The sequence below is a fragment of the Tachysurus fulvidraco genome, chromosome 19 (assembly GCF_022655615.1).
Source record: "Tachysurus fulvidraco isolate hzauxx_2018 chromosome 19, HZAU_PFXX_2.0, whole genome shotgun sequence".
Classification (NCBI taxonomy): Eukaryota; Metazoa; Chordata; class Actinopteri; order Siluriformes; family Bagridae; genus Tachysurus; species Tachysurus fulvidraco.
Genome location: NC_062536.1, coordinates 11,151,341 through 11,163,851, shown reverse-complemented (window position 1 = coordinate 11,163,851; position 12,511 = coordinate 11,151,341). Strand labels below are relative to the sequence as shown.

The following is a 12,511-nucleotide window of genomic DNA, read 5'->3' as shown; positions in this document are numbered from 1 at the left end:
GGAATGTGGTAATGTGCAATCTGAGTGTGTTTACATCCATACAGAGTGAAGAATACAACAATAATAAAGCATAATACACTCTCCCTCTTCTTCATACATGACCTCACAGATGCTGATGATTGGCTGATGCAGCTCTGCGATTGAAAGGTGGGGAAAAGATTACGTACCTCCCACTTACAAAACACAGAATTTTGCTCTCATTGACATTCTGAGTTTTTGTCTAGCAGAACATTGTCATATTGCGTATACTTGTACCTATATACACTTGTTTATAGTGTGCCAAATAACTCACTAATCTATCAGCAGAGAATCTATACTCTTGTGCTTATATTTTTTGCATTAATAATAATAATAATAATAACAAATAGTTGAAGTTGTCAACATTAAAACCTAACCACGAAATAAAACAATAAAAAATAAATCTATGAACACATTTTAAATCTCTGAACCTAATTATATCCTCAGCTTGTCACTAAAACAGAGATTAACAAACAAAGGTCCTTTTCCCCACCGATATGTCAACAAGTCCCGCCTTCCTAAAATCTAATTGGTCACGCATAGCTCACAGTAGCCAATCCCTGAGCTGAACGATTTTAAACATAAACTCCGAACCAATCCTAGCACCGGCGGTATGACTTGTCATAACCCAAAAGAGGTGGGAAAAGAAAAACTCATTGGGGCTAAATACGTACACATTTAAATATATCTGATATTAATCTTGAATTTTGTATTCTATTAATCTTTATATTATTCTTTATATTAACATTTTGTTCTATGTTTATGTTCTGTAAAGCCACTTTGAGACAATGTCAATTGTAAAAAGTGCAATACAAATAAACTTGAATTGAATTGAATTGATGTTATGAGCACTAGTGAGAGTACTGTACCAGTGCTATCCAGAGCTAAGGTCTTACATTTAAAGCTACATTTGAAGTAGGACTAAGGCCTAGTCACCGGATTCTGTGGACCATGAGAAGAATCATTGGAAGAGGCAGAAACGTGTACAGTAAATGATAAAGCTAGAACATCCTGTCCCAGCAGGCTGTCTGGCTTGGCTAGAGAAATCCGCAATAGGTTGTTTTTTTCCTCAATTACTTGCCATTGGCTAAATAGTCCACCTTGCACTGTAGCATATTGGAGTCTGTTGTGACCAGCTCTGAGAAAAAGTACAATTTATGCTGTTGTTTGTGCATCCCTAGCCAGTCTTACTTAAACCACATAAGAAGATTAACCTGCTGTCTCACTGTACAGATAAATTGCTGGATGGATAATAAGCAGCAGCACAAAAACCTGACAACTGATATTCAGTGACAAAAAGCAGAAAATGTCATGTTGGGATAATTGTTCGCACTGTCTTTTGTCCTGCACTGTCTTTTGTCCTGCACTGTCTTTCTGTCTTTTTGTCTTGTCCCTCACTGCCCCAGGTTGTACAGATGCACATTATGTAGCTAGGACTAACTTAATAAGTCCTTAGCTCTGTCTTTGCTCTGTGTAGCACCCTGGTCCTGTAGAAATGTTGTCTCATTTCACCGTGTACTGCAACAGCTATATATGGTTGAAATGACGATAAAAGCTTCTTCTTGACTCAAAGAATGCATAATATGCATACTCAAAAATTAAGTATCCACTAGATTTGCCTTGAATTATGTTTTCAAATGAAGTTTCTAAACGAGTCTAAAAAGTTGCTGAATCTAGCAGTGTGGCTAAGACAAAGAGGTGGATCCAGTTCATTTTCATGTAAGAGTCTGTTTTGCTTAACAGACAGCACAAAACCAAAGCAGGCAATGACACCACAAAGAGAAGGGACAATATCTCTCATTGACAAGACCATGAGGATGAGAAGAGAGGAACACAAGCGTCGGGTTCTCCTAGCCTGGGCGGTTCTCAATGTCTCTCTTGCTGGAATGATTTACACAGAAATGTAAGGAATTCTAAAAAATATCTCGCATGTAAGTGATATGTAACGTGGTATTTTTCACACTGGTATGTTAACGAGTATTTACATGTGTTGCAGGTCAGGAAATCTCCTCAGCAGATACTATAACATAACTTATTGGCCAATCTGGTACATTGGTAAGTATGGATACAAAGGATAAAAAAATTTTTTTTGAAATGACATCTTTGTCGGTTATTTTGTTCTAAGATTTTTTTAATTACCAGAACTTGCCATGGCCTCTCTGTTCAGCCTGCGTGCTGTCTTTAATTTTTGGAAGTATTTTAAGTACACCATGGCGCCTTCAACCATTACTCTCTCACCCGAGCAACATCGACTCCTCGACCTCCGCAACTCAGGTAATTATGAATAACCATCATGCAGAAATGTTTGTTGATATGTAGCTGTATTTCTAACGTGACTTGTGATCCATTTAGAAATCTGTACACAATCCCAAAAGACGTTTTTGTTCACTACAGTAAATGGCTGCAGCAGGTTTAACATTGGTGTTATAGATATAATGCAGTATATACCAAAGAGCTTCTTTTAAGATTAAAGCACATAAAATTAGAACATGAAAAGCTCATAAAAGTGGCTATGTGCATAAGCCATGCTTAGCTGCTTTAGCAATTGTTTGTATTTTTTCTTTTCAAAACAGACTATATGGCTGAAAGTCCTTCCTGACTTAATATGCAAAATATCTTTATTTGTATGTTTGCTTTCTACGCTGTACACCTTTTGCCTGCAGGAATTCAGGCCTCCCCTCCCCAAAAGCCAGAGAAGAAAGAGACTCCGGTGGTTCCCCAGTCGTCTCCACTACAGGGACAGAACGTGCTCAGTTTCAGAGCGGTGCGCCCCCCCAGCACCAGTCCGAAGTTTTCCCCCAGCTGTGTGTCTGGATTCAGCCCACCTCTGTGCAGCCCTTCCACTCCTGGCAGCAGTAGACCTTTTTCACCGTCTTTGGCATTTGGCAAGGTCTGTACACACAGCACTGAATTCCAATGAGCTTTTATTTGACTATATAAGATCATATGCTGTCAAACCTTAATGAAGCCAGAGCTTCTGATGAAACATGTCATATGTGACATTTTTTAAATATATTGTTATAATTCTGCCTAGTACATTGTATTAACCCTTCCATTCCAACACCATGGGCTTTAACTTTGCCTCTGATTGTTTGGGAAGACTTTTCACTAGATATTATAACATGGATGTAGAATTTGTGCTCATTCATCCACAAGAGCAACACCAACCTTGGTAATCTATGTCTTAATGCTTCGTGCACAAGGGCATTGTCATGCTGGAATGGGTTGACGGTTTATTAATGAAGGCTTGGTGTGATATAAAAAAGGATTTCTGTTCACCCCCTCAAAGATTATTATGTTCATAATATCTACAAGACGTATGTTTTATTCTTCTTAACCACTGTATTTTGTTGATGATTACAATGTTCTTGTTATCGCTTGATTTACAACAGTTTGATTTACAATGCTCAGAGTCTGAGGAAGTTCCAGTACCAGCCAGCATGCCACTCACAGGCTCCCTCTGCCCACAAAGACGAAACTGAACTGGGATCCAAACAAGCTGGTGAAGAGGTTAACTGTTTTTCTTTTCCTATAATAACGATACAGGATCTGGCCAAAAATATTGTGTTTACTTATTTACATCTATTCATATGGCCAATGCTTTTATTCACAATTCATTTAGAGAGCTAAGCAGTTAGTAAAGTTAGTAAAGATGCTTGTCTTGGGATTTGATTTCAATGTGCTAGAGACAAAACCAGATGAGAGCAAAATCTACCCCTGACACAGCATTTGAATACTGGTCCCTCAAAGATTTATTCAGGTATTCAAATACCTGTGCACCGCTGTATGGTTCATAGTGTTGGAGTGTGTGTGGGGTAACTTTTTTTAGTTAGGAAGCCAGATTTCATATGAATTGTTTGAATTATTTTTGTGTTGCTCAGGTCTGGGCACGGATCACAACCAGCCGTGTGGTTACTGACAGCATTGACAGCTGGACCGCCAAACTAAGAAATGTGAGTTGCAGTCAGTTACTCTCATTAACTTATTTAGATAAAGCAAAATAGGATTCTTAGGGGGAAAAATCATTTTAATGACACAAAATTCTAACTAATACAGATGCCATTTTGGTTGTGTTTATTGTTATTATTATTATTATTATTATTATTATTATTATTATTATTATTGTTGTTGTTGTTGTTGTAGTTTTAGAAGCTTATTTGTTCTGTTCTCTCACATGCAGTGGATAAATGACACCATTCTGGTTCATCTGGTAAAGGAAATAGAATCCATTAACAGCCAGTTGAGGAGAATGGGCTGCCCGGAGTTACAGATAGGAGGTATCTGCTCATATGATTATTGTTATTTATTGTAGGGTTATTTCCAGCACCTTGTATTGCATTTTTACATTCTCATTTCATGCTTTCTTTTTCCCTCTAGAGGCCAGTATCAGCAATCTGAAACAGGCTGCTGTAGCCAAAGCCTCAGCCATTCCCACTCTTAACACTATAGTGCAATATCTGGACATCACATCCAACCAGGAATATCTGGTAGAGAGAATCAAGGGTAACTATCTTTGGACAAAACACACAGCATTGGGTGGCATGTGGAATGCTGATTTTGCTTGAGTCTGTTTAGGATTTATTTACTGCAATAATTCTATGCTAATGCTCTTTAGAGCTGGCCCACAGTGGCTGCATGAGCTCCTTTCGCTGGAACGCTGGCGGGAACCTGAAGAACAGGAAATGGGACACGGATCTCCCAACTGACTCTGATGTGAGTTCCCCTGTCCCGTTATGGAGAATGAATGCTTGTGATCTGATTTCATGCATCATTTCTGCTCGAGCAAGCCTGGAAAGCACATTTTATTATGTCAGTCTTCTTCTGTGTTTAGTTTAAGGCAGATATGTCCTGCAAAGCATATTACATGTCAGGTTACAGACCATTTTTAAACATTTTAATCATGTGTTCTGGTAATGACATGAATAAATCTGTGGTTCTTAAAAATGGGTCACATTCGCAAAAAGGTTATGATTGACAATGTTTTGTGACATCCCCACCTTGAATGTAAGATGGATAAATATTAATGTAATATGAACAAATACGATGTTTCGGTCGACTCACCTAGTGGGATTGTTGGGTTTGGATAAAGTTTGTGAGGCAGTGCAGTCGTGGCCGAGTACGGGCTGAGGAAAAGACGCAAACTATTTTCAGCCATAAGTCTGGCTTTTATTCTTTTTTGACAGGAAATCGCTCTCTGTCTAATCAGAAGTCCAGTTTATCATAGATATCTACACTAGATGTCACCTTGGGGTCCTAAAAATGCGTCAAAACCATCCGCCATCTTTGTACAGGTGTCTTGTACTTCAAATTCATGGACGATGCCGGACGTCTGTGCTGCGTTTGGTTGTTCAAACGAACGAAATATAAAAACCAGACAGCAAGGGATTACATTTCACAATGTGTTTTATAATATTCAATGTTAGGAAATTATATTTCTGGTTGCATTGGTTTGTTTCAGTCCTTGGTTAACGACCGCAGCTAATCCATGCTAGTTACCTATTAGTTTTTGACAGTTATTAAAACCGGCAATGTTTGTAGATTCCAAAGCTCTTAATAAGGACATTAAAAATTGACCCATGCTTTTTGGTGAAGAAAGGGGAAGAAAGGTGAAGAACCAACTTTATGTATGTTTTGTAAGATTCCCTTATCTGTCAAACATATTTTATTAGATTGTCCTGGACTTAACACAAGTAGAATGCTCTTTTATCAAGTTACTTCACTTAAGGACATTTAATCAGATTATGCCTGAAAAGGTTTTGGATTTTTTTATCATATGTTAATTAAAGAAAATGTATAATATGACATATTTGGTCTTCATGATCACATTGGCATCAAGATGGCATAGACAATGATGACTGTAGCTTAATTTCACTGGTTGTCTGTGCCTTTCATAAGTTGAGACAACACCATGTCGCAAAGGTTCATACTCTAGAACTGCAGAGCAAAAGTGTCAGGAAGAAACTGTGTAAGGTTGTGTTGTTGCAGGGATACTAAACACTTATACTAACTCAGCTGATAGTCCTGGAAGGATGTCACCAGTTAGCTTGGCAGTGTAACACACAAGTTCAGCCTCAAAGTCAAACTTTGTTTTTTTTTTTTTTGGTTTATGTGACTTTACTACATACTTATTTAATGTGGCAAGAGTATTGCGGGACAGGAATAAAGAAAAGATTGAACAGTCTTTGGCACCTCAACTATCTAACTTTCACATTATGTTCCTCTCAAATTTGTGAATTGCTTCCACCTGCAAATTGCTTTGTGTGTCATATTTAATAAACCAATACAATTTTAATGTTTAAATGAACATGTATAGTCATGCCATTGTAGCAGTGTTGCATGCAGTAGGCTATAAGGTAAGTAGCGATTGTTCATTTGAAGTTTACTCAAGTGGAAGAATGTAACTAATTAACTTAGACCTACTAGCACTATGCATTATATTTTGAAAAAGTAGAGTATCTTAATATCAAAACCTTAAATTTTCTCTGGATTTAATGATAAATACATGTCTGACATTTGGAACGAACCAAAAAAAACTAGAAAATTGCATTCATCATGATTCATGACACTCATTGTGGTGATTTTACTTCTTTGCCTACATTGACGCTGATGCATTAAGAGGAGGGGGTCCCCTGTACCAAGATGGCGACTCTTTTGACGCATTCGTTCCAATGTACTGCCGTACCCAAGGCGACATCTAGTGTATATACCTATGCCAGTTTATGAGGACTTTAAACCACAAAATTGATAAACCCACGTGACTTCTTCCAATCAGTGTTTAATTACTTACATAATGTAGCCGGTAGGTGGTGCCATTACGCACGTTATACACTTTTTCAAAATAAAAGCTTAGCCACATGGGTGTAGAATACGAATGAAGCGACTGGTTTAATCTCTGATATCACAGAATTATCATCGAAACAGAGAATTGATTAATTGTTTTCCATTGATTAAATAATTTCTAGCTTACTAAAATCAGTAAGTTGGATCACAGTGCAACTTCAAGACACATTTGGCCCTGTTCACACCTGTATTTAGCCTTGGCCACATATACGTATATTAATGCACCATGTAAACAGGGACTATAGGAATGTTTGACCTTCCACATTACTATTCGAATAGCTTTGACTGTTTTGTTTAACTTCTTTTAGATCCTCATGAATATTCTGTGCACATACCTGGACTCCAGACTTCCTCCTCACCCAAAGTACCCAGATGGAAAAACCTTCACCTCTCAACATTTTATCCAGACTCCAAACAAACCAGGTAAAGCCATAAAAAATGCTAACATTTACAGGGCTCATTTAAAGTATTTGTTTAATTTCCATTTATTAATGTGTGTGTGTGTGTGTGTGTGTGTGTGTGTGTGTGTGTGTGTGTGTGTGAGAGAGAGAGAGAGAGAGAGAGAGAGAGAGAGAGAGAGAGAGAGAGAGAGAGAGAGAGAGAGAGAGAGATTATGACTGTTGTTACTTATTGTAAGTGTTTGTTGCCTTTTGGACTCCTTTATCATTTGTAATGTTGCTCCCATTTAAAACAGTTCGGCTTAAACCCAGCCATTTTTATGGTCATGATTGTTTCGTTTTGAGGTTTTGTTCAAACCGACCATCGAAAATACCCTCGCTAATGAATGTTTTTTTTTTCATTGGTTGTTGCGTTAAATCTTACCCAGATAGTGCTATTTTCTGATTGGCTATTGTGTAGCCTCTTTTTTTTTTTTTTTGATTGGCTGATAAGTAGCGGTGCGGTCTGATACATTTTGGTTGCTCCGGCGTATTAAATATATGATAAATAGTCAAAAAGTGTGGCGGGAGAGCGTGACAAAAGACCCAAATGTGTGACTGTCACTCTCAATGCGTGACATTTGACAGCCCTGCATTTATATTTATTTCTAGACAGGGGCGGTTCTAGACCTTTTTTAGGGTGGCTTCATCCCACCTGTCTGTGATCTCAGCCACCCTAAAACTAAAAGTGTAATTTTTACTTTCATAAATAAACAATAAAAATTACTTTAAAATGCAGGACATGTCATCGATGGGAAAGAAAATTATTTATCAGTTTGATCCAAGTTTTTTTTACTTTGCTTTTACGCGCGTTCGTTGTAGTCTTTCAAAAGTGCGTCATCAGCTGTCTGCTTTATTGGAATGGAGAAGCACAGGCACGCGCAGCGTGCACGCGCAGTCAGAGATGGAGGCATTCGTATATAACGTTAATCAGCGGAAAGCCGCAAAGACAGCAACCAAAAGCAGTGAAATTTCACTATTCTTATTACCAGAGTTGATAGCACAAACAAAATATTAATGCAAACAATCCATTCAATAATAAATAAAAATAACATTTATTGATTTGTTCTTTGTCTTGTGAATTTTTTTTATTAATGACTGCATTCATTGGACACTGTTTGTAGAGAATGCACACATACATGAGCTGATTTGATTTAAGACTGGCATCATTACATCATGCATAACATTTTGGTGTCCACTTTTGCCATTTTAAATAATACCATAACTTTTGGCTTACTATGTAGTCATACAGTATAACATGTAAAACTCTTCTTGTTTTAAATTCTCACTGAGGGCTAAGCTAAGGTATTTGATATCCCTGACTGAGGGATAAGCACAGATGAAATGCCGCCCCTGTTTCTAGACATGTTTTTTTTTTTCAACCCATTTTTTGGTATGGCTTATTCAGATCTTTTCAACGAGAACCTCTTCTGCATTCACCAGAGCAGCATCACCCCACCTCACTATCAGGTTGTGTATCAAGGCCATATCTACAGCCTGCCTAAGGTACAATGTGTTCTCCACTGTGCCCTCCATATGATTAATGCCGTTTATTATTACCTTTATTCCTGTAACGTGGCTTGTTGATTTGTAGGGAAGAAACAATTTGTTCCACACAATCCTCATGTTCCTTTACATTATCAAAACCAAGAAGACTGGGATGCTGGGGTAAGAGTACTCATGTCATGTCTACATATCTATTCATGGCTCGATCACTGGAGCATTTACACAAGGAATTTGCAGTGTTTATGAAAATCCAGTTTGGTTAAAAATTAATAAAAGCTTCTGAGCATGTGTAAACATGTGTAAAAAGGAACCTCACTAATATGAACCTTGATTAGTTTTAAATTGTATAATGCATTAGTTAATACAAATGTTACTTCTTTTTTTTTAACATTTAATGGCCTATTTTTGTGACTGCATACACATATTTAGAGGAAATTTTGTTCATTGTTGCATATTAACAAGTTGAATTAAAATAATTCAACACAAATCCATAAAATAAGATTAACTATTAAATAAAGACAAAAGTTTTATTAGATGTCACTAAATGCGAATTGGATATGCGGTGAATTTACAGAATGATTTATAGGTGATTAGCCACATGCATATGAGTATGAAGAAAATTAGTGTTACTGAAACTAGCAGGAAATCTGGCATGACTTTTTAATATCAATTCGGGGTACAAAAACACATTGACAACTTTACCAAATGACTAATACAAGCCACAAGAATTGAATTATTGTGTAACCTGGGAGAAATAAATTCTGATGTGTGTCTTTTTGTTCCTCTACAGATGTGTCATCCTGGGGCTCTCAGGAGTCAACATCCTTTGGATATTTGAGTAGTAATACTGGTATAACCATGTTATAACCAAGTAAAAACAATACCCTGAATTGCTCACATTGTGAGTAATATATTGTACATGGCTGTATGTGGTTGTAATTTAATATTATCTGTTTTTCCTGTGCTTTGGAGAAACAGCTGGCTGGTTCTTTGGTTGCTATAGCAACTGCAGCCCAACATCAGCTCTGATATGAAAGTTATGTTACAGAACAAGTTGTGTTTCATTTGTTCCACATGTGAGACAGCTTTGTTTCATACAAAGCTTAGAGATTTTCAGCATTGAATGTGTGAATTTGGTATTTTTTTATGTTTCTGTATAAGTGGGGCAGTGGGGCAGTGGTGGCTCAACTGGTTAAGGCTCTGGGTTGTTGATCGGAGGATCGGGGTTCAAGGCCCAGCACAGCCAAACTGCCACTGTTGGGCCCCTGAGCAAGGCCCTCAACCCTCCCTGCTCCTCCGCTGTATTATAGCTGCCCCTGCACTCTGCACTCTGCACTCTGACCCCAACCTCCTCAGTTGGGGTATGTGAAGAAAAGAATTCCACTGTGCTGTAATGTATATGTGGCGATAATAAAGGCATCTATGCCCGCCATTCTTCTAAGTGGTTTAGTGAAGCATCAGTGAGTTTGTTGAAGGCATAAACCTCTTATCTCTGCTGTACAGTATATTTCTCATCCCATTCTGCCCATGCTTGTTATCCTTGTTATTAAAACTATATAAACTATTTAGGTAACAGGACCTAAATGAGACTCGCTTTTTGCTGGTTATGAGTTTGTTAATGAAACTTTTCTGCATTCAGGAAATATGATGTTCACCAATTAAGGTCTGATGTGAGAAAATGTTTACGTAACAAACTCTGACATGTGGTTTTGGTTGTGCTGAATACTGGTAATGTGCTTCTCACTTTCTACAGTTATTCATCACACTCACACAACAGAATGGCGATTACTCCCTGAGCTGATTAAGATTTAGCTGAAGCTGTAATTTCCCTTACAGGAAAGGTTTATACAGGGAGCAGTTATCGTAATCACACTTTAGATCAGGGGTGTGTGTGTGTGTTTGTGTGTGAGACGCATAAAGATAAATAGTTATTTTTTTCATGATCTGACCTGCTAATGGACCAAATTATGGAGCATCTTATTATTTGTTGTTTAATTTGCATCTTTTTTTTACAGCTTGATCTTCAGCAAATATTTTATGTAAGCACTCACATGGCTGATTTTGGGAGATATCTGCCAAAAGGACTTCTTTGATTCAGTTCTTGGGAGTTTTTTTTGGTTATTTTGACATGCAATAAATAAAATGCACATTTTTAGACTTCTATGTGCTTGTGTAATTGTGTTCTCTTTATGCCATGTTTTGCTTTTATAAATGTAAACAATGTCCACCTGATCTAAGTATCGAATTCAAACTGAATGTTAAAAACAACAATATTTCAACCTTCTCTCTTATAGAATGTTTATTTCAGCAACCTTTTTTTTGACAATTTACTGCATGTAAAACATTAAATATATCCACTGAACGTTTGTTTAAAAAAAACAACACACAAACACACCCCTGACCCCAGTAGCCTGCTATACTCTTCCTACAACTCCCACAATCCTTTGCGGTGATTCGGTTCGTCCTTCTCCACTCTTTTCCGGTTGTGTGTCGGTTCCTCGGTTCAGTAAAAACACTGTGGATCGCCGCGATGTCAGTTCAGGTTGTGGCAGCGAAAATGGCTGAGGTCGAGTTAAAAGACGTCCCTAAGAAAGAATCGCCGGTCGTTTCGCCCGTTAACCCCAAAACAGATGAAAAGGGCTCGTTAAACAACGAGGCTAATGTTTCTGTGACATGTCCGTTGTCGGAGCCCGTTGTCAGGGGCGACCCGAGTCCTGTGAGCCCGAACCCGGTGAAGATGCCTCAAGCGTCAGCGATGAAACGACCGGACCCGCAACAAAACGGCGGCGAAGCGTTCGTTAACAGCGACGGAACGGTCGCTGAGGCTCCTCGCATGAAAAAGGTAACTATAGCCGATTTATTTCTGTACGTAGAAACGTATCCTGCGGTACCAAAATAGGGCTGTTCGAGTTGTGGCTTTTTTTTTTCCTCATTAGCTTGTTAGCTTGTCATTGTGTGACGGAGGCTCGCGCACTGCTAACGGTTTTAACGGCAGGTCTTTTTCTCGTTAATAGCGTAACTCGGATGTTTTTGCTTGTCATATTACAATTAACATCCACATATCCACGTGACGTTAATAGCCTGATAAATATGTCGGTTAGGTTCTAACCAGTGACAAGAAAAGGAAAGTTAGCAAGCAAGAAAGCACCGTTGGGGTTAAAGAACAGAGGTTTCTCTTGTCACACAACGTTTAAAGATAAAACAGCACGTAAAGTTTTATATGAACTAACAGCCACCGTGTCGAGGTTACTGTACTCCGTTTGGACTGTTTATGTAACGTTAACGCCGTGCGCTATAACGCAGGTTCAGCTAGCTGATGTAGCTTAGCTTGCTAGCATGCTAGTCCGCAGTGCGCTGTGATTGCGCTGGATCTTATTTATGTACCGAGTGCCATAGAAATTAAGTAGCTTTAGCACTTTGTCTCCTGGGAAATACACAGATTATTTTGGAGTCGGATTTGTGTCCGAGTGTCTTTTGTCTCTACATTTAATTGTTGCTTGTTTATGACTGGCACAAATTGAACGGAGCTGAAATACTGGAATACTTTCACACGCCACATGAGATGTACGTGAAGCAGACGTTATTGTGTTCATTAAGACGCTACTCACACGTGGTGGTCGCCTGGCGTGACGTCATCGCCTCGGTGTGACGTGGACATGTTTGTGTAATAACGCACGTTATAATAACATGTACGTCGAATCAGGTGATTT

The 12,511-nt window shown here is 38.3% G+C and overlaps 2 protein-coding genes across 4 annotated transcripts in view; both read left to right on the top strand.

The window, feature by feature from the left end:
• Positions 1–1,765: 1,765 nt before the first annotated feature.
• LOC113645657 (transmembrane protein 209-like) lies at positions 1,766–10,024 on the top strand. Its single transcript, XM_047804285.1, has 13 exons — positions 1,766–1,921; positions 2,015–2,073; positions 2,161–2,292; positions 2,682–2,908; positions 3,430–3,528; positions 3,900–3,971; positions 4,199–4,295; positions 4,396–4,521; positions 4,634–4,731; positions 7,167–7,281; positions 8,704–8,801; positions 8,890–8,963; positions 9,592–10,024. Exons 1-13 carry the CDS (start codon positions 1,785–1,787, stop codon positions 9,641–9,643), a joined length of 1,386 nt encoding a protein of 461 aa, XP_047660241.1. The 5' UTR covers positions 1,766–1,784; the 3' UTR covers positions 9,644–10,024.
• A 1,254-nt stretch (positions 10,025–11,278) lies between these two features.
• The window catches only part of ahcyl2b (adenosylhomocysteinase like 2b), a 29,740-nt gene continuing 28,507 nt past the window's right edge, over positions 11,279–12,511 (top strand). The window contains exon 1 of one of the 3 annotated variants that reach the window (XM_047803804.1): positions 11,279–11,643. In XM_047803804.1, the coding sequence (XP_047659760.1) occupies positions 11,332–11,643 (312 nt within the window). In that variant the 5' untranslated portion in view covers positions 11,279–11,331. The remainder of the gene's footprint in view (positions 11,644–12,511) is intronic. The other 2 variants (XM_027151386.2, XM_027151385.2) reach the window with 2 other exon arrangements.

Coding starts and splice junctions, on each gene's coding strand:
- LOC113645657 (XM_047804285.1), top strand. CDS start 1,785: ATGACACCACAAAGAGAAGGGACAATATCTCTCATTGACAAGACCATG. Junction 2,293..2,681: donor CCTCGACCTCCGCAACTCAG/GTAATTATGAAT, acceptor TTTTGCCTGCAG/GAATTCAGGCCTCCCCTCCC. Junction 3,972..4,198: donor GGACCGCCAAACTAAGAAAT/GTGAGTTGCAGT, acceptor TCTCACATGCAG/TGGATAAATGACACCATTCT.